Genomic DNA, 22,525 nt, shown 5'->3' on the forward strand with positions numbered 1-22,525 from the left:
GTTTGGGTTTCCAAGTTCAAGTGAATGCAAAATCTTATTATAGTGCATCTAAAGACGTCATGTACAATTGTGTGCCTCCAGCTTTGTGGTAACAGTTTGGAACAGAACCACATATGGCAGGAAAAGCCAGGTGACCTAATACTTTTTGAAATATAGTGTATATATGTATATATATTTTTATGTTCCAAAATGTATTAGCTAATACAGAAATCTATAATGTCCAACAAACTGTAGTGTAATTGTAGTATATATATAAATAAAAATAAATAAACTAGGAATCAGTAACATTCTGTTATGTCTAGCCAATGCTTAGTTTTCTTATAAACGACTGTACTGTGATAATGGTGTTGCATAGCAACATATTTTTTTCAATTAAAATAAATAATTTAGTCTGCCAAATCTTCCACCAAATGAACAGAACAGACTTTAATAAAGCAGGTAACCTTAGTTGGGACCCATAGCTGAGGTAATTTAGAGGTAATTAAAGAACATTTACTTCAGAATCGGGTTTGTAGTGGTTACTTGGTTTCGATTAGGGATCAGTCCCAATCAATGAAAGAAAAGACAACGGAGTTTCTGCTCCCATTCTGAGGGTGATGAATTACATTAACACACTGGAGTTGGATAAACGTTCCTGTCTATACGTTCTGCTTAATTGAAATAATCAGTTTAATATTTGATAGCTGTGCGTAATGACTGGTTTAGTCCTGAACCGTGTGCTGTAACGGTGTAGGACTACAGCTGCCATGAACAGTTTCACATTCAAGTGTCCATTATAAATGTCTATTGATAAAAGTGCTATACGAATAAAATTGATTAGAATTTAATTGAGCCTGTATTTATGCTTACTGTCATAGTCAGCATGTATTCTTATGTGGCATCAAAAGCGCTGATATAAAACGTAAGCGTTTTTTTGGCCAAAACAAACTACTAACTAAAAAAAAAAATAGTTAAGTTGGAAGGAGTATCTCACACGCACACACGTTCATATCATTATATTTCGTATTTTCTGGCACTCAACATGTAACTAATGGTTGGCTCTCAAACATGAATTTGTATAATATGTAAAAACAGAATAACTTGTTATGCTAGAACAGGGATGTTCAATCTTTTCCACAAAAGGCCAGTGTGGGTGCAGGGTTTCATTCCAACAAATCAAGTCCACACCAAAATACCCAGCTGGTAGGGTGTTCCCACTGAGCTCTGTGTTATTGGAGTTAAGTTGTACATATTTCAATATAAAGAATTCCAAACATCTTGAATATTCAGAAGCTCAGGCACCATCTTTGACAGCCGAGTGATTAAGGTCAGTGGCTCTTTATCTGCCCTGGCTGGGACTAAGCCACCCTGACTGCTTACAGATTCTCTAAAACCTAGAACTGCTATTCAGGTGATTATTTCTTATTTATAAACTGCTCATGAATCAAGCAGACCTACTAGTTAACAACAGTGAATGCTTCAAGAAGCCTAAAAAAACCCATCTGCACTTGTATTACTGCTTCTGCTTAATTTATTCTTCCAAATAATGCATCAGAATCTCTAACCATTTTATCACAACTCATTTCATCTGGAAGAGGAAGTTTGATGCCGGGGTGACAAACCCTTTCCTGCATGTCTCAACCCAACAGAGGGTCATGCTGTGGTCTGAACACTTAGGACACGACAACAATTATACATGTATTTAAATTTACATGTGAATTACATGGTGACAGTGATAAATAAATAAATAAATAAATAGGCTTTGCAAAGCTCGACACTGCTTCTATCTCAATTTTCAACACCACAAGCCTTAAATAACATGAGATGAGTTTATATTAGGGTTCGATGGAATAAATGCTCCTCGTTAGAACACTTTTGGAACTGCTGCCTGCCTTATATCACTTGCAAGTTGATAAGTAACTTGAATATGTTGTGCTAATGTGAAACGATCGGAGCGACAAGAACAACGGTTCAGCATACGACACCGGCCGAATACTGTTCACTGATCTCTCTCTCTCTCTCTCTCTCACACACACACACACACACACACACACACACACACACACACACACACACCACGGCTGAGTAAATAAACTAAAGCAGAGAATGAAACAAATCATCAGTGACAGAAGTTCCTGTGCTGATGGGAGACAGAGGGAGGGGTCACTTTTCTGTTTCTGTATCCTTCATTAACAATTTAATAGAGAAAGGAATTGAATAGAGTTATATTAGTAAAAGGGAGGATTACCAATAATCAGTTATATATGCAACGGATTATTGGTAAGCCTGCAATAAATATTTACTCTGCACTTTGTGTATTTTTTTTACTTTTAAGTGCAGTGTTGATACTTGGATCATTTGGCAAAATTGCCCAGAAAAATTGAATGCAAAAAAAAAACAAAAAAAAAAAAAAAAAAAAACAGAAAGGAAACCTTCACACTACAAATTTATTTCCTCACTAAGGTAAAAAAATAAAAATAAAAATACCAAAAATAAAACACAGTGATTCAGTTTAACACTTTGGCTTGATTTTAGATTATACTGTTCTACCAACATTCAAGTACCAGACAGTCAGGAATGGTATAATGCGTGAAGAGTGATATTTTGCAAAGCCTATATGAAGACCATCAAGTCAAGTCCTTCTGCATACTGATTTGTATTCCCTTAAAATACTGTATATTTTTAAAATGGAGAACTGCATTAAAACTACACTATATGGCTTTTTTCATCCATAAGTGGCTCTACCCCAAAGTGTTACGACAAAGCTCAAGGCAGAGAATTGTATAGAATGTGCGTGGATGCCGTAGCATTAAAGGAGACCCTGTTCCAGCATGCCGATGCCCCTGTGCGCAAAGCCGGCTCTATGGACATATGGTTTATATAGATGTAAATGGAAGGTGTTGAGTATAAAGCTCAGACCTCAACCCTATCAAACACATTAGTGATGAAATAGGAACACTGAGTGACCCCCAGGCCTCCTCACCCTACACCAGTTACTGGCAAGCACACACCAAAATCTAGTGGAACATCTTCCCAGAACAGTGGAAGTTATTTTAACAGCGAAAGGAAACTAAAATAAATGGGATGTTTAAAAAAGCACATCTGGATCACACGGTCAGGTGCCCACAAACGGCTGTCTATATAATAAACCTATATAAACTAAAAAGTATAGAATGCTGACTGCACATCAGGACTCCACTCCTCACTCTACAACCTGACTAAAGCTCTTATAGCTGAATGAGCACTAATCTCCAAAAGCACACTCCAAAACCTAGTGGAACATCTTCCCAGAAGAGTGGAGCTTATTGTAACAGCAAATGGGGACCAAGTGTGGAATGGGGTGTTCAAAAAGGACATACAAATCTTATGAACAGGTTTCCACAAACTATTGTCCATCCAGTGTACATCAGACAGTTGACCTCATGTTAACCTTAAGCCTAGTACATGCTGCTCCAACTTCAATTCTAAAATCTAATCAATTCATCTGCTGGTTACAGTGATAATCCAACACAAAGCCTACAAACGTTCCCTCATTCTTGAGATATCACACTAACAAGGACTCACACGAATGACCTGAAAGCATAACAAATACCTTACCCCCACACAACAACACAAATTTTCTCAAATTTTCTTAAATTGCCTGCTACAGAGCTTCAGACGTTCTACTTAACTTCACTCTGATAACAACTACAAGTACAATCAGTGTTTGTCATTCAGAAACAGAATGTGATTTTTTTTCCACAAAGAATGACAGAGATTTTGGTTTGGAAAAAAAAAAACAACACAATCAAACAAACTAAAATTGAATAATCTTAAGCAATGCTCTATATATCAGATATCAGCTGCCATTAGTATTTTGACACCAGCTCGTACCGTTCCTTTATCCTGCAGGCACATCATTAGAGTGCAGACGTCCCCGGTGGCCTGATGGTTGACGATGACCATCGCTTCATCTTCGGATAACGGCCTCACGTCGTCGCCCCACTCTGTCACTACGGAGGGAGTAAAAGAGGGAGAAATATCAGGAGTGGTACTTGATAATGTGATGCAGTTTAGAGAATTATTTTACAAATTTAAAAGCAGGATATTATTGAATGCATCAATGAAATAGGCTGAGATTATATTGACGTTTACTGTCTGGGAAGATCACCAGGGGAATGTTACCCTAAATGACTCAGAAATAAAAACAGTCTAAAATGGTGTTAATAATTAATAATATTACAATTACAGTGGTACCTTTGAATACGAATGTCTCCGAATACATAAAATTCACAATACGAATGGTATTTCGTATTGCCTCCCACGCCCTCCCCCATGCCTCTCAACCCTCAGAGTCTTCAATTCATAGTGAGAGCGCCGTCTTAGCGCCGTGTTTATCATGTTTTTGTTTCGTTAATATCCATCACTGCTTCTTGTGTATTACATTATAACAGTAATTATATATTATTTAGTGTCGAAATAGTGACCAGTGATATTTTAAAACGTCGCCAAAAGCAAGTTTCAATAATAAATGCTAAATACTAAATATTACTGCATATTGGTTGCATTTTTATTTTAATATTTGGGGTCGTTCGGAACAAATTATCCCACTTTACATTATTTCTTATGGGGAAATTCGTATCAGAATATTTCAGAATGCGAATCGTGTTTCAGAACAAATTAAATTAGTATTCTGAGGTACCACTGTAGTAAAGTAATATGTATCGTAGTATTATATATATATATAAAAAAAAAAAAAAAAAAAGTATTTTTAAGTTTTAGTCAATACTGATTTTTCTCTTTAACCTATCTAAAGTACACAACTTAGAAATTCCGACACATTGCTGATAATCTGAGCATTACTGCTAAAGATGGGGGCTCATTTGCGATGTTGGCTCCTGACTCGATCATTTGCAATATGAAATATGATCCAGAGCGCACTTGTGTCGACTCGTACAGATGCCAGAGATCGATGCTCACCTGTCAGACGGCATAGAGCTACCCAGGCGCACATCAGGCTGCCATGTTCACTATGTGAAGTGCCTAAGTGGATTAGAACGTATCCATCAGCTCAGAGTTACAGTCTGGTGAGGCTCAGAGTGCCTGGTTTAGGCAACGCTGTGGTCTTAAAGCCTCTGTCGACTTGCTTTCATGATTAGTTAGTTAACGGGGTGCTCAAAAAGACAAGTTTCATATTTGATCTATAAGAGAATAGGAACATGGTTTGGTGGTGTCTGAACAGGAAACATTCTCAATACAGTGCAAAGGAGCGTAGCCCGGAGTTTCCATTTTGACACAACTAAAACGATCATTGTAGAATAAATAACGGTGTTGGGAGAGATTTATTTATACTTGTGCCAGGAGGAAAACTAAATATGTGCATTTTTAAAAGCCTTTCGAGGAGGACGTCTCTGTACTGGCTTTTGACTTCTATTGCCTGATGTGAGGTAGATCTGTGCTCAGTATCATAAAGATCTCTGTAGCCCTAAAGGTGTTTTTGCATCTAGACCTGACCAGAAGATTTTATAATAAGACCATAAGATTACAAACTTCATATAAATATTACTCTTAAATTCTACAAAGCAAACTTGGAAAGTACTAATTTAAGTGTTTCAGGAGGATAAGGGTCTTCAACCGTCGCTTGAAGATAGTCAGGGACTCTGCTGTACGGACATCTAGGGGAAGTTCATTCCACCACCTCGGTGCCAGAACAGAGAAGAGCCTTGAAGTATACTTACCTCTCATTCTGAGAGAAGGTGATACCAGTCGAGCAGTGCTGAAGGATCTCAGACAGCGTGGTTCAGTGCGAGGTGTGATGAGGTCTCTAAGGTAAGATGGTGCTGGTCCATTTTTGGCCTTGTAGGCAAGCATCGGTGTTTTGAATCTGATACGTGCAGCTACTGAAAGCCAGTGAAGGGAGCGCAGCAGTGGGGTGGTGTGGGAAAACTTGGGCTGGTTGAACACGTCATGCAGCTGCGTTTTGGATCATTTGCAGTGGATGAATATCGTTCAGAGGAAGACCTGAGCAGAGATTGCAGCAGTCCAGTCTTGAAATTACAAGAGACTAAACAAGCACCTGGGCAGCCTGTGTGGACAGAAATGTTTGAATCCTTCAGATGTTGTAGAGAAGAAAACGACAGGAACGAGCCACATTAGCGACATGTGAGAAGAAGGACAGTTGATTGTCCATGGTTACCCCAAGGTTACGAGCAGTGGCTGAAGAGGAGAGCACTGTATGTGAAACTGTTGTCGAAAAATACGTTCTAATGTACACCCCATCAATATTTATATCTCTAACAGTGAACCATCTATCAATTTCACAAGAACATAAGTATTAGTAACCTCATGCATTAATCAGGAGTATAAATTAGAGGTCACCGTGATTAAATGTGTAAGAGAAAAAAGAGAATTCTTGTTGTCTAAATGTTGTCCACATGCTTAAGCTCGGTGCTGTAAAAGGTAGTCGTGAGGTTAATTAACCTCCACCAGCGGATGTGCTGTGGGAGCGTAGGAGGACAATAAAACGCATTTTAGATGCAAAGGCGCCAACCGTGCAGGAATACAGTGCTAATCATTGTATCTGTTTAAACCAACTGGACACAGAACGCAACAGCGCAGCAATTGACCCACACACAATGTTAAACTATGAACTATTTGAAAGCGTTCATTCTGCAAACTTCTCCTTCCAGACCTCCGCATGTCGGTTCTGTCGGTTTCAACACTTCAACCACATATTCGCTACATTTCGTTAAGTAAATCAGGTTAGAAAGCGGAGGAATTCCTCAGAGATGCATAGAAAGCATGAGATAAAACCAGCACCTAAGTGATGTGCCGGCTCACCTGACTGAACCTGTTCACTGTGGAAAAGTGTGGTTTATTTCCCCAACATCCTAATTGCACTCTGCAAATTTACAGCGGGACTCGAGAACATGACGCGAAAAAAGCTGAGGTCAAAAAGCTCAAGAATATTGCGTTGAGCTTAAATATAATTACCGTATTTTCCGGACTATAAGCCGCTACTTTTCCCCACGCTTTATATCCACGCTTAAACAATGAAGGGGCTAATTTATGGATTTTTTCCTGGGTTTTTCCCGGTTTCACAAACTTCTAGCCAAAAAACTGAGCCCCATAACATTGGACCAATGAAATTGCCGAATAGGTTCAGGTGAACCAATGAAACTCTTTATCTTAAATCAGATGCGCTCCCACTGAATCGGGCCGCACCACATCATAAATATGGATGAGGTTCCTCTGACGTTTGACCTGCCGCTCACTCAGACTGTAAACAGGAAATGCGAATCATTCGTCACGCTGAAAACAACCGGCATGAAATAAAAAAAACACACTTCACCTGTGTTCTGAACTGCACGGCATCGGGAGAAAAGCTTCACCGATGGTGATTTTTGAACGCATGACGAGTTTAAAAGAAAAACTCTCGAGAGAAATAGTTGTGAAAGGAAGGAGGAAGACAGTGAACAATGACTTTCTTGGTAGGCTACTGTTTAGATACATGCCGTGTAACAGACACTGTCTTTCGTTAAAGCCTGTGTAAAGTTCATTAGTTTCAGTGTAGACACTGCGGCTTATAGACAGGTGGGGCGTATTTATGTTCAAAATAAAAATCTTTGTAAAATTTAGTGGGTGCGGCTTATATATGGATGCGCTTAATAGTCCGGAATTTACGGTACATATAATAATGAAAACTAATTATATATATATATATATATATATATATATATATATATATATATATATATATATATATATATATATATAAAACAATTAAAAAAATTATAATAAAACATTAATTTTCAGCACAAATAACTTTAGCATGTATAGTGTTATTTATGTCTGTACATTTGAGTCATTAACCGCTGGAACCCAATTCCTTGTGTGTGTCAACACACTTGGCCAATATACCTGATTCTGATTCTGGTTATAATTTTTTGTGCTTGTATTTCAAACGGGCAAAATTAAAGTCACATGTTTATAGATATATTTCTCCACACAATGAAACCAGACAGACTTGCAGGACATAGGAACTCAATGTGTTGTGTCTTCACGTCATGTCTCGGTGACGGATTCTCTAGGAGACGATTTTTGACATGAAATCTGATCATTACTGACTTGCATGGAGCTCCAAATGGTAGTGTAATATCAGAGGCTTTTGTTTTAGTCGTGATGCTGCACAATCTTTGCCCTGCAGAAGTAAATAAGATTAAAAGCCCTAGTTTGACAAAAATGGTCGTATTATGTGCTCGCCGTGGCTACCATCCAAAATCGATCACTGTATACTCGTTATGTATCCTGCTCTGGTTCCAAAGAACGGTTAGCCTATTAGGAACATCACCACATCTTCATACACTTTTTGGACAATAGAATTTTCAGACTTTTCAAGAGATATTCCACAAACTCGTCACAAAGACTGAGTCACACAACTGTATAAAGACGTCTTTGGATGCTGTAACGTCACATTTTCCGTTCACTTGGACTTTACATGGGTTGAACTGGAAGCTCTTGAGTGGTCTGCTATAGAGCACTGACCTCGGCCCTAGTGAACACCTGTAGGATGAAATGGAACACTGACTGCATTCCAGGAATCCTCACCTCACCTACAAGAATTCACTAACACCTATGTGGCCAATGAACTCAAATCTCCACAAGAACACTCCAAAATCTAGTGGAATATCTTTCCCACAAGAGTGGAGGTTATTATAACATCTGAATGTGAGACTAAAAGTGGAATGAGATCTTCAAAAAAGCTGAACCTTATGGACAAGTGTCCACAAACTATTGTCCATGTAGTGTATCATGTAAAAAAAAAAAATAGCAAGTATTTCCCTAGTTTTATTGGGATTATTATTGCTATTACTACTGTAATTATTCAAACCTATTCAGTCATATTTATTGCTCTACAACACATAAGCACTCAAACTTTCAGAGGGACACAAAGAAGAATCTGTGCTATCCCTGATTATCTGTCCAATCTGGGCTAATTAGGCTGACCCATGTGACGTCCCTGGACATTGCCAACATTTTCTGAATTCCTTTTTCAATCCTGTGTTCCTCAAAGACAGACAGGTTTGAAGCTTTACCAGAGTGTGTGGTCACGTAATTCTTTTTGTGTCTAGCTATAAACAGAAGTTTGCTTTCACCAATAAATTCAAACTCTTTTTCTGATCCAGACTTTAGATTTAATAAACTGAGTAGTTCTAAGAATTCTCTTTAGATCACTGTAACGACTGTTACTATGTCTTATGTTTCTCTCTCTAAAACACATTTTTTTTTACCTCCTGCTTTAGAATGGTCAGTGGGTTCAGGGGGTTTTAGTCATCAGAGTCACTGTACAAAAGGGCAACCTAAAAACAAATCAGCATGTGCTGGCTGGCAGCCATCTTTTCTCTCCCGTATTGACCTCAAAGAGCTGTCAAAACACTTAGTCTGCAATCCGGCGTGTTAGAATACTCAATAGAATATCATTCAATTAAAAGATTATTTATTGGTTTATTTCCCTAAATAAATAAGCAAACAAATACATAATGTACTAAAATACTACACATGCATATGCACACGAAAGGGAAAAACAGAACGATACAAATGTGTTAGACTGAGGTGGAATTTTTTCGACCATTGTCTCGGTCCAATTGTCTAATTTGGCAAAGAAATCGCTAAAAATCAATACAGTTATTCGGACTAATCACATTTATGCCATACAGCTTACGAAGCATTTCTATTCATGTGGTCTCTCCCAGGATGACCCTACCCACATTTACAAAATTGGAGGGGAACTGAATGGTTAGGGGAATATAAATATTAGGGCTGAAACAATTTCTTGAGTGACTCGAGTAATTGGAATACAAAAAATGCATTGAGGCAAATTATTTGTTAGATCATTTAACTACTTACAGAACACTGAGTTTCCCCACGGACCATTATTACTGACGTAACACCCGCTAAACTCTGGAGAGGTTTCAACCTAATTCTAATAGTCTTTTCTCTGGCAGTTCAGCGTTTTCTCTCTCGCAATTCAATGTTTTCTCTCACGCGCAATTCAATGTTTTTTCTCTCGTATATATCAGTGTTTTTTTCTCTCGCAATTCAGTTTTTTTTCTCTCGCAAGTCAGTGTTTTCTCTCTCGCAAGTCAGTGTTTTTTCTCTCGCAAGTCAGTGTTTTTTTCTCTCGCAATTCAAAGTTTTCTCTCTCGCAAGTCAGTGTTTTTTTTTCTCGCAATTTAGTGTTTTTTCTCTCTCAAGTCAGCCTTTTTTCACTCACAATTCAGTGTTTTTTCTCTCGCAATTCAGTTTTTTCTCTCGCAATTTAGTGTTTTTTCTCTCGCAAGTCAGTTTTTTTTCTCACAATTCAGTGTTTTTTCTCTCACAATTCAGTGTTTTTTCTCTCACAATTAAATTTTTTCTCTCGCAATTCAGTGTTTTCTCTCTCGCAAGTCAGTGTTTTCTCTCTCGCAAGTCAGTGTTTTTTACGGTGGCCGACAAAACACGAACAAATTAGAAATCAAATTAACAAATTAGAAAAAACTAACAAATCCGAAAACAAAACAAATCTGAAAGCAAAAGAACAAAAACACAACGACATTTCAGACAAACCGGAAAAGGTAGGTATAGTTTGTGAATGGAACACTTACCGATCATTAGAAGAGACACCTGTCATTCAAGATATACAAGGAGTATGAAATCTTCTAACTTTTTTTCTTGTACATGTGTAAAGTTCTCTGTTTTCTTTAAACAATTTTTTTATTTCGATTAGTGCACCTTTAAATATAAGAAAATAACAGAAGTAAACATTGGCAAGCAAACCATTCACAAACTATACCTACCTTTTCCAGTTTGTCTGAATTGTTGAATCCAATGTTTTTACTCTTGCAATTCAGTGTTTTTTCTTTCACAATTAAATGTTTTTTCTCTCTTAATTCAGTGTTTTTCTCTCACAATTCAGTGTTTTTTTCCTCTCGCATTTCTCTTTCAATTCAGTGATTTTTTTCCCTCGCAATTCAAAGTTTTTTCTCTCGCAGTTCAGTTTTTTCTCTCGCACTTTAATATATAGGTGAGTCTGGAGTAATGCAATCACTGACAGATACGTTGTTGTTTTTTCTATACGTACATGTACAAATGCATGCATACAATATTAATATGTTCGAAAACTCCCCTATATACATTTCTATATTTATCTAACTTGCCTCACCCTCTATGAACTCTCAGAGCTGTCAAAGCACTTAGCGTGCAGTGTGTTAACAGGAGTGTGTCCTTCCCTAAAGGCTTGGCAAACAGCATAGGAGCGCTCAAAATCATCAACTCATTTCCAGCACATGACTCTCATCCTAGCCTCATATCTCCGAATAGAGACCGGGGTCAAGTTTTCCAGAAAAATCTAGACTAGTTGCACTGTGACAGAAATATTTCATATAATAACATCTATGCAAGCTTTTGTCATAAATGTATATTTTTATTATGATTTCTTTGTCATAATTAAAGTCAAAATTATCAACTACAGGTTATTGAGATCAACGCTGCTTTACAAATGCTCAGTGTGTTTACAAAGAAACGTATCAAAAGCTAAACAAAGTGTACAAAGGTTTGTGGACACCTGACCATAAGATTCATACATGCTTTTGGACATCCACATTTTGGGCTCATTTGCTTTGAATAAGCTCTCCTCTTCCAACATGTTCTAAATTTTGGAGTATGCATGTGGAGATTGTGTGCTCATTCAACTATAATGACAGTCAGGTACTGATTTAGGGTGTGGAGATCTGGGGTGAGGTCAGAGCTCTATAGCAGGCCACTCAAGATCTTCCTCTCCAAAGCATGTAAACTATATCCTCATGGAGCTTGCTTTGTGCACAAGAGCAATGTCATGCTGGGACAGGTTTGGCTCTCCTAGATGAAGTGGAGGCAAAACGTAATTCTGTACTGCACCCAAAGCCGTCCTCTACAATACATGATTCTAGCAGCTTGAGAGAATACAACAATATGGCCGAAAAGTCAGGTGTCCCTATACTTTTGTATAAAGCGCATGTAAGCTAACTCGAATCAATAAGCATTCTCATCACTGACGTTCATTTTAAAACTTTTCCCTTTTTCTTCCATAATAAGAATCTGAAACGAGTCTTTATGTTGCAGATCAAGCACTATGAGAAAATAATACCTACCTAGGCATCCTACTGCTAAATGACTCATTAAGCTCACAATAAACCAAAAACTATAATATACTGTAACAAAAGGGAAATACTGTATATCTAGTAATTGCCAGACACCTGATCTGAACCTTTTTGAGCATATCTAACTATAAAAAAAAGTCATCAGTCCTCCCCATGCGATATGTTAATAACACACCCACACAGAGCTCTGATCTCTACAGGTATTCACATGGTGTCGATAAAAGGACGATTTGCACAATGTTAAATTCCAAAGCAATTTTTTTTTTTTTTTTTTGAAGATCGATGGTGGTTTTTCCTAAATTTTTCTTAAATGTCCTGGCATTCAATATGCACAAGAACATTCTCTGCACAATACAACAGAAAAAGCACAATAGAACTCCATTTCCTGCTCATCTTTTTTTCTCCTTTTTTTTTTTCATAGGCATTTAAGCTGTTCAATAACCACTCAATTCCAAGCGTTTCCCTCCCTTCACATTCTGAAGGCTTCAAAGGAGGCGTAAATACTGCGTCTCATTCTATTCCAGAGTGCAAATCTAACCTCAAGATAGAAATGCCTCAAAATATATATAATGTATATAATGATATATATATAATCATAAAGATCATATCTTAAATGTTTACCTCATCCAAAAACACACAGCTCACCCAAAAGAAAAGTCCATTTCACCTCACCCAGACAAAAAGGGTGTTTTTTTCCATTAAGTATATTACATTATAAAAAAATCACCCACACCAAAAGAAGTCAGTTTCTAATCACCTAAGACATGTCCATATTACCCATTTACACTACCAACAGAAAACTCCAACTCACCTCAACCAGATCAAAATTCATTTCATGTCACCCCAAAGTCCACCTACACCAGACGAAAATTCAATCGCATCACTTAAAAACAGAAGTCAACAATTTATACACACAAACATCCATCACATTTAAAGAAAAGTAAATCTTGCCTAAATCCATCCATTCTAAATATAGGTCCCAAAATAGGTCCCATCCCACCTAAAAAAAAATTTCCATCTCCCTTCAACCAAAAAATGTCCACCCAAAAGAAAGTCCATCACATTTCAGCCAAAAGAAAGTCCATCACATTTCAGCCAAAAGGAAGTCCATCACATTTCAGCCAAAAGGAAGTCTATCACATATCAGCCAAAAAGAAATCCATCACATCTTAAGCCCTATTAGGACGGGACTAGTTTTACAGGGGGTCGTTAGAGAAATTTCTGTTTCACAGACGTACTTTGTGATTTTAATCCCGTCCGAATCTTCCATGTTTGTCTTTCTCTCACACGACCTTTGCAAAAATTCCAGAGCAAATTACCTACTGTTTTTCAGCAAACTCGGCAGTCCTCTGAGAATTATAATCCCGTCCGAATGCGAATGTCTGTGATTGCCAAAAATGTTTTTTTTCCAAAACGCGTTTTCTTGTGTGTTTTGGTCAACGTGAACTACCGTACTAACCCTAGCGTGCCGGTATTCAAGTTTCTTTTTCGCCGCCATTTTACTATTGATCGGTCATATGACCATATGCAATCCATGCATCCTGGACATGTGGTCTTGTGCAACGCCTACATGTAAAACACAGACACTCCTAGCTCCATAATAAACATGGAGATGTTAGTCCCGCCAAATTTATACATGAAATGACAGACGTCGGCTGAAAAAATTCTAACTCAAACGTCGTTTGGAAAATTAGTCCCCGTCCGAATAGGGCTTTAGCCAAAAGGAAGTCCATCGGATCTCACCTCACCCAAAAAAAAAAAAGGCCATCTAATCTTAGCTGAAAGAAGGTCTCACATCTCACTGAAAAGTGTAACCAAAATGGCCAAAAAACAAGTCCATCTCAGGTGACCCAAAACAAGTTAATCTTGGCAAACATTTTGTAAATCTTGAAAAGCAAACCGTTCTTCAGTAGTGTCTCTACAACAAGGTGGTTAGGACCATATTTACTGTAACCTAGATAAAAAGCAAAAGTTTGGAGAAGTACTGTAATTCTATCTGGAAGTGATACAAATGATAAATCAAACAAAACTCCACTGCCTGGCCACATTTAAGGAATAAGGGTCAGTGACTCGAACACATAATAAAAATAAGGTCTGCTGAAACAGCATGAGGTTTGGCAGAGTCTACATGGACAGGGAATACAATAACTTGACACTGTATTGCAGTTGGATAATGAGCTAATTCAACTTTAGAACATCTGAAGCCTGACATAAGACGTGATGATACTTAACCCTCATTACCTCGAGCTGTTCCTGACTGATAAAAAAACAAACGCTAACATGGAAGACTTATTACACAATTATTTGTTGGTTACATTTGACTATATCTTCATAGACTTCGATCTGACGCACACTCAGTAGTTTGTGAGAACAACAAAACCACTATAATATTATAATATAATATAAAATAATATATAATATAAAAATTTAAGGTCAATCACCTTAAATTTGACTGTTTACTGTTCATACGCATCCTTGTATATACACTTTTTTCACATACATCTTTATATATTTGATATAGTTTATACTTTTTATTTTTCTTTTCCCTGGTGGTCTAGTGGTTAGGATGCGGTGCTCTCACCGCTGCGGCCCGGGTTCGATCCCCGGTCAGGAACCAACCCCAGCCACTCTCAGTGCCAGTTCCAAACCCGGATAAATTGGGAGGGTTGCGTTAGGAAGGGCATCCAGCGTAAAAACGTGCCAAATCAAACATGCGGAGGATCCGCTGTGGTGACCCCTAACGGGAGAAGCCGAAAGAAAGTTTATACTTTTATTTTTCTCTTTTTACTTATCTACCTTCTTTTTTTTTCTTGGTTTATTTGTCTCCTCATTCTACTCCCTCATGCCGGACCGTGGTAAAAAGCATTTCACTGCATGTCGTACTCTGTATGTATGTGACAAATAAAATTTGATTTGATAAGATACATTGATAATGAAGCCACTAACAGTAATTTGGTGAAAGAGAGAGAACATTGGAGATAAATAAATAATTAATCAAATTGTCTTTCGTTGTTACTCATTGTGCATGTAACCTGCACTTTGCTTCCAGCATTAGGTGGTCATGACATGACATTCTGAGCAAGTTTTAGTCCAACTAATACATGCCAATATTTACTTCTGTTTTATAATTTATTAATTTTTTCTATATTCAAACTAAAACAGAAATCAATAATGGTTTCTAAAAAAAATGCTATATTTTCAGAAAAACTTGATGTAGATGCTGTAGGTTCCATCCTAGTCGTCCTATCACGATAACATCCTCCAATATAAATTATTAATATTAGTAGTAGCAGCAGCAGATGTAGTAGCGATAGTATAGATAATGCACACTTAATCGTTCAACCATATTTTCCTAATATGCCGACGTGCATGTAGTTTGGCGTGTAAAAAGCGATGCAGCCGATTAGATTACCTGTGTATCCTGCACACCAGCCCCATGATGCCACCATGGCCAGAAGCCACCGGAACATGACGCCTTCGATGTGCCAGAAAGCAGAGCTGTGCACCATCCTCAGCGGCTGCAGGACGATCAGGTACAAGCAGTAGGACGGAATCGCCACGCAGTTGTTGATGAACATGAAGGTGAAGCGCAGCAGTGCTTTGATGAGGATCCAGCTCAGTCCGCGCAGCTCTTCAACCAGCAGGGCCATTCTGCTACAAGCACACTGCACAACAGAGAACACAGCGCTGGTAAGCCGAGGATGTGCGGAGTGTGTGAACATTCGGCATGAGCCGATAACTTCTACAATTCACTGCAATGATAACTAGGAGGACATCAAAGGATTGGCGCTTCCCCTGTAGTCTAATTCTCTGTTTAGTGCTCCAAAAGTTCAAAAATTTATACAAACTTAAACCTCTGCACCGAGCGAAGACCAAACCAAAAGAAGTGCTTGTCCGAAGTCCAAAGATTAAAACTTTGAATCTCGAAAATGGTATAGCAATTAGTAGTAACATGTGATAGAGGAATGCACATCTGGCAGGGATGCCATACACTCTCCCCATGCCAATCACAGTGATACTACCCAATTGTGAGAGTCATGTATGCATTAAAGGGTGGATTCCTCCATAGTTGTGTTCAGGACAGTTCTTTAAATGCCACTTCCATGGTTTCTATGTTTATTTGTATCTGCTGGCAACGTTTTCGAAGAAATTGAGTTCCACAAACATACAATAGCAGTCTAATTTAAACCGCCTCCATCCTGAACCAGATTCGTTCTGTACACACACTTCATGTTTATGTTAATAAGCATGATCTGTATTTCTTCTGCAAGCTTTACAGCTGGCCATTGGCTCATGCTCATGTGCATTATTTGCATCATGCAAGGTCCTCCAGTCTCAACCAGATTTCTTACGCTCTTTCTTAAACAAGCGGTTTGCCTGCTATCCGTCTCTGTTTAGTAACCATCATCTGTTCATGGAGAATGAATTCATATTCAGTTTCGTCCCTACAAGCTAGACACAGAGCCTCGTGCTTGTCCCAGTATCAATATGGGGGTCTCAATTCTGGACAAACCGAAAAATTGTACAATTTCTTTTAGTTATACACATTACCTCAGGGTCAAAAAGTACAATTCAACATGTGGAAAAAAATCATTAATCACATTAATTGTATTATAATGATAGAAGTATATGTATGTGTGAAGTAAATGTATGTTTAAAGCATGAAGATAAAATTGTATTGTGTTGAATGAAATGTTATTTCCTGATAACTATAATCAAGCTTTCATACTCATTTATTTGAAAAAAATCATGTCTTGGTTTTTCTGTTTGACATGTATGTATGTATGTATGTATGTATTTATATATATATATATATATATATATATATATATATATATATATATATATATATATATATATATAAAAAGAAAAAAATCTACCTTGTTTATGAGCCTGCAAAATACTGGAGGAGAGTTAATAAGGTATTTATTATCACACCGCTAATAACTATGGTTATCAGAAGGTGTTGCTCAGTTGTCCAGAACAGCAGCTCTGATTTGCTGCAGCTCACGTGTCTGTATTGTGTTACGTTTCTATCGATAATTACAAGGAGACTAATTACACAGAGATCCACAAAAAGAATCTATGTGAAATAATGAAAGGGTTCAAAAAAAAAAAAGAAAATGAAATGCTGGTAGGGAATTATTTATTTGACATTTCTGGAAGGAGTCTCCAGTGTCAAAGCTTTCAGTCAATATTTGGTCATATTACTAACAGAGAAAAAAAAAACAAAAGATACGGAAAGAGAATGTGACTAATTAATATATAGAATCATTTGCAAACTGCTGTAGTAAAATAGAAATAAAACAAGGATCCAGGGGAAAAAAAAGGTTCTTGGTAGTGGACTTTTGGACTTACTGTTCAGAATAATCGAAAGACACGCCTCAGCAATAAAAGCTTATTTTAGTGCCTAATGTGAACTCCATAAGCGCCTACAGATATACATTAGGACATATTCCCCGCATGCTAAACATCCAATTAAAGATGATGGCTTGCACTGAATCCGATATCTGCTTTTAGCTTGTTTTTAAAGAAGATATAACAGCACATAGACAATGTGTGAGCTCATCACACCCCTAATTTACACACAGTCGAGATAATCTGGGATGAAAGACCAAAGACGCTTCGGCTAACTACAAACCAAGGCCTAGTCTGTACTTTAGCAGTCGGTTAAAGCAAATTGTAACCACTAAATCATATATGTTACTGGTGACCTTCACTGATATTACATTTTAAAAAACATACATCTTTCTAATCTTATATTGAATTGTAATGAACAAAGATTTTTCACAGATTATTTCTTAAACTTTCTGCTCAACAAAACAGAATTTAGAACTTTTAAAAAGGGGTTTTTATGCAAAACAGCACAAAGAAAAAAACTAGGACATAGGCAGCCTTTTCTGAATTAAACAGAAGGGTTGAACGCATGGACTCCAACAGTATTGTCCATATTCTCCACAGCAATATGCTACATATGCCCTAAAATGTAGACAAGACAAAGTCCTACAGAGAGTCTAGTTAATGATCAGAACAGCAATATGTAACTGGCATACCTCTAATGTTATAGTTAAACATACAGCAAAATGGTTCCCACGTATTAAAAAATACTAATGTTAAGACCGAGATTGTCTCAAAAGGGTCCATTAAAACCAAAGCTACTGTGTCAGCTGAACCAAGCAGCTCACCTACAAGGCTCTTCCTCGGTGTGTCCTCGGTGCTCAATAAAGACAATCGCAGGCAAACACACGCAACCCCGTGCGTCTATCGGTTATGGCTTCAGACGCGGCGACTTAATTATTAACCTGAGAGCCGCTAACACACTCCGCTTTGTTGAATCACTTGTCATTACTGGAAAAAGAGAGCAAAAATCGCAAACTAAAGAGGGAGGAACGAGTTAGTGAGGTTTTACTAGAACTGAACTCATCAGATAACGTTGTTTTGTTAAGATATGTTTCACTGCCACAACTGGGGGGTCAATTTCTCCCTATAGAACAAAGAGTCACTGTAAATCATTACAAACATTTTTTTTCCGGTTGTATACTGATTGCCGTGGTCTTCTCAAGAAGGAGCTCACCCTTATCCACAGAACAGTGACTGAATAGATTCATGTGGCAGATTTCAACACCTACAGGACGTTTTAGACAGAATTGTGAATAGAATTGTCACTGTCCTGCCAATTACAGAGACTTGCCAAGTCACATTTTATATATATAACGATCAGGCATAACATTATGACATTAAATCATTATGCTCAGTGAAGTGAATTACACTGATCATCTCTTCATCGGGGCACCTGTTAGTGGGTGGGATATTATTAGGCAGCAAGTGAATATTTTGTCCTCAAAGTTGACATGTTGAAAGCAGGAAAAATGGGCAAATTGTGATGGCTAGATGACTGGGTCGGAGGATCTCCAAAACTGCAGCAATTTGCCCATTTTATTTATTTGTGCAATACAATGCTGGCTAACGTCTTTTACATTTAATTCGTATTAAGTTCTAATGGATCATGTTGTTGGTTTTAGGTTAAAAATGGCATATTCTTGAGTTGTTAGTCAGTATCCAGCCTTCACTGCTGTAATCCAATGCAGTCACATTGTGTTTTGTTCTTCGGACAATTTCCAACAGCACGTTAGTTCCTGGTCTGAGAGATCATGCAACCACCGAACAGCATGGTCTTAGTTTTCATTTTCACATTTTTAATCGCAAGAATAAATAAACTGTCGCAAAATCACTGCGTAGTATTGATGGGTCGAACAATTCGTTCCGTTTGAACAAGTCTTTCATGTGGCGCAGAAGAATGAGTGATTTGTTCGTGTTTTTTTTTTTTATGAACAAAGCATCGCGAAATCTCCGCAGGTCAGTGGTGTCCAATCTTTTCCGCAAAGGGCCGGTGTGGGTGCAGGTTTTTATTCCAACCAAGCAAGAGCTTTGATCGGTCGAAATGAAAACCTGCACCCACACTGTCCCTTTGTGGAAAACATTGGACACCACTGCCGTAGTTTATGTAAAGAAAACAGAATTGTTAATCTCACGAGTCCCCGGGTCCGAATCGTTCGTCCTTTTGTCACGTGACTAACCTATACGCTATGGAGGTGATTAAGAGACCGAAATAAACAAAATTACTAAAATATATACACAGTAAAACCCTGTTGGACGAGCATAATTCGTTCGTGAAAATTGCTCGTAGGTCCATTTGCTCGTACGTTCAAATTAATTTTCCCTGTAAGATTTAATGAAAAAGCGATTTAGTCCGTTCCGAGATCTCATTCGATCGCTTATTTCTGCACTAAAAAAGTATTTGTAGCCTATTTTATCAAACAAATACCCCACAAATTACTGTTTGACAAATAAATACATTATTAATAATAAGATAATAAAATACTGTAATAAAATTAAAGATAAATTAATAAAAATACAGTACTGCACGATAAACGAAATTTCACACTTGCCCATGTGGTAGTGGTTGATTGTGAGTGTGAGATGGTGGTGGATGGTGAGAGAGGAAGGAAGTTAGTTTTTGGAAGAAGTATCTCCTTCTCTTGACCTCTTTATTCTTCACTATGATGCTTATGGTAACGCTAGACACCCCATACCGCTGACGTATGCACAACACGCTCTTACATTTCCACTATTTCCTTCTTGGTTTCAACGGCAATTCTATTTACTTTCTTTTTCCCAGTACCATCACTGATTTTCTTGGGAGACATTTTTCAAGATTTTTAGTGAAATAAAAATATAAAAAAAGTTAAGATTTTGCAACAAGAGCGACCCGCAGCGTGGGTTTGCTCGTGCCTTTAAAATTTGCTCGCAAAATAGGGTAAAATTTTGCGAGCAAAGTCACTCGTATCTTCGATTTCTCGTACCACGAGTTGCTCGTACAATAGGGTTTTACTTTACGTAAATTTGTTAGTTTTGCAAATAGAGATTCAAAGAACCGTCGTTAAAATGATCCGATCTTCCCATCACTACTGTGTATAAGCCGTATCCTGCCAATGTTTTGAATGTGGAGGATTTAATTTTTATTTGTCACATACACCTTCATACAGATGTGGTAAACTGCTTGTTACGACTGTCCAACGTGTAAAATGAACGGCCAATGAAATGCTCTATATGAAGATTGTACTATTCTCATTCATTCACAAACTCGAACCTAACACAGTTCTCAACCTCCAAGCTCACTGACCATTAAGACATTTTGTCTTAATGGACAAAAAGCTATTATATGATTAGTGAGTGCATAACAAAAATTGTAGAAAAATTGCTTTTTTTTTTTTTTTTTGTAGAATATGAGTTGGAAAAAAGAAGGGTAGCCGTGCTGTGTGTGTCAGCAGATGTCCACTTGGATAAGGACAACTACAAAGCAGTGCAGGAGTCACTGTGGGGTTACCTGCTTAATTTGCCTTTTAAATGTCATCAATGACATGACACTATGCTCTTTGTGGAAAAAATGGTCTGATATCAGACCCTAATCTGTGAGTATTCCAATAAGTATCTGACGAAGCACAGGGGGGACGTCTGATGACTTACAAACTCTAAGTGACAACCTCCATGTGGCAACATCTAAGAGCCAACCTCTGATATTAATCCTCTAAAATTCAGCATCAGCTCCAACCTCATTACCTTAGGTATGATATACTATATTGCCAAAAGTTTGCGGACACCTGGTCATAAGTATAGTATGTGCTTTTTCAGCATTGCATTCCACATTTAGTCCCAATTTGCTCTTATAATTCCCTCAACTCCTCTGGGAAGATGTTCCTCTAGATTTTAGAGTGTACTTTTGGACATTTGTGTTCATCAGCCACAGGGGTGTTGGTAAAACCAGGTACTGATGTAGGTGAGGTGAGGAGGCCTGGGGTGCAGTCAGCGTTCCAATTCATCCAAAAGGTCTTCAGTAAGGATGAGATCAGAACTCTATAGCAGGCCACTCAAGATCTTCCTCCCAAAGCATGTGAACCAGATCTTCAAGGAGATCACTTTGTGCACAGGGGCATTGCCAGGCTGGAACAGGTTTGGGTTTCCATGTTCAAGTAAACACAAAATTGTATTATACCACATCCAAAGATGTCCTATACAATTGTGTGCCTCCAGCTTTGTGATAACAGTTTGGAGAAGAACCACATATGGCAGGAAAAGTCAGGCGTCCCAATACTTTTGTCCATATAGTGTATATACATCTGAGCCTGTAAGTCATTCGCATTGACTGTGGCCTGTTTACTCGCACATAAGGTCAAAATGTGCACTGTGAGGCAAAATGATATGTCAGTGTAGCAGAAAAGGTAGTAAATGACTACCAGCAACAGTATATTTTTACTGAGGTATAATTTGTTTTATTCAGCAAAAGAGAAATAATCCAGGAGATAAATCCCCTTTATAAATACTGCAGCTCAGTAGGGCCTGGGTTATATCTGAGGTAGAGTAGTCAAGAATGTCTGGAATGGAAAAGAAAGAAAAAAAGAAAACAGTCCCATGGTCCAAGTCTTAACCTTTCTGGCTACAGAGACCTGCTCAACCAATTAGCGTGTGTGTGATGCAAAATAGCACACAATACAGGACAAGAGCTTTTCTAGTGGCATGCTGATTCCTCTGACTCCTGAATGTCTGCAAACTTTACTTACACAAAAACTAAAAGCACATAAATCAGCCCCAACCTCCAACTGTAACCTTCATTAAGAATTACTTTTAAATGTAACCTGAAGTGGAAACTGGAACTGTTCGGATTTTTTTATTGATTAAAAAACCACGAGCAAACACCACAAACCACAAATACCCCCACACTACAAACACTCCACCAACCCAAAAAGCACCAGCATAACAAACACTCCACATATCCATAAAAAACCTGTACCACAGAAACTCCACATAATCACAAAGACACCAACACAAACAAA

The 22,525-nt window shown here is 37.9% G+C and overlaps 1 protein-coding gene across 2 annotated transcripts in view; it reads right to left on the reverse strand.

Moving 5' to 3' along the window:
* Positions 1–22,525, reverse strand: part of lpgat1 (lysophosphatidylglycerol acyltransferase 1) — a 51,885-nt gene that overhangs the window by 23,931 nt on the left and 5,429 nt on the right. The window contains exons 1-3 of one of the 2 annotated variants that reach the window (XM_046836530.1): positions 18,320–18,447; positions 15,547–15,799; positions 3,853–3,971 (exon numbers count right to left, since the gene is read on the reverse strand). In XM_046836530.1, coding sequence (XP_046692486.1) covers positions 3,853–3,971; positions 15,547–15,784 — 357 coding nt within the window. In that variant the 5' untranslated portion in view covers positions 15,785–15,799; positions 18,320–18,447. Of the gene's footprint in view, positions 1–3,852; positions 3,972–15,546; positions 15,800–18,319; positions 18,448–22,525 lie in introns of those variants that run through there. The other variant, XM_046836529.1, reaches the window with a different exon arrangement.

This window comes from Silurus meridionalis, chromosome 23 (genome assembly GCF_014805685.1).
Source record: "Silurus meridionalis isolate SWU-2019-XX chromosome 23, ASM1480568v1, whole genome shotgun sequence".
NCBI classification, from domain to species: Eukaryota; Metazoa; Chordata; class Actinopteri; order Siluriformes; family Siluridae; genus Silurus; species Silurus meridionalis.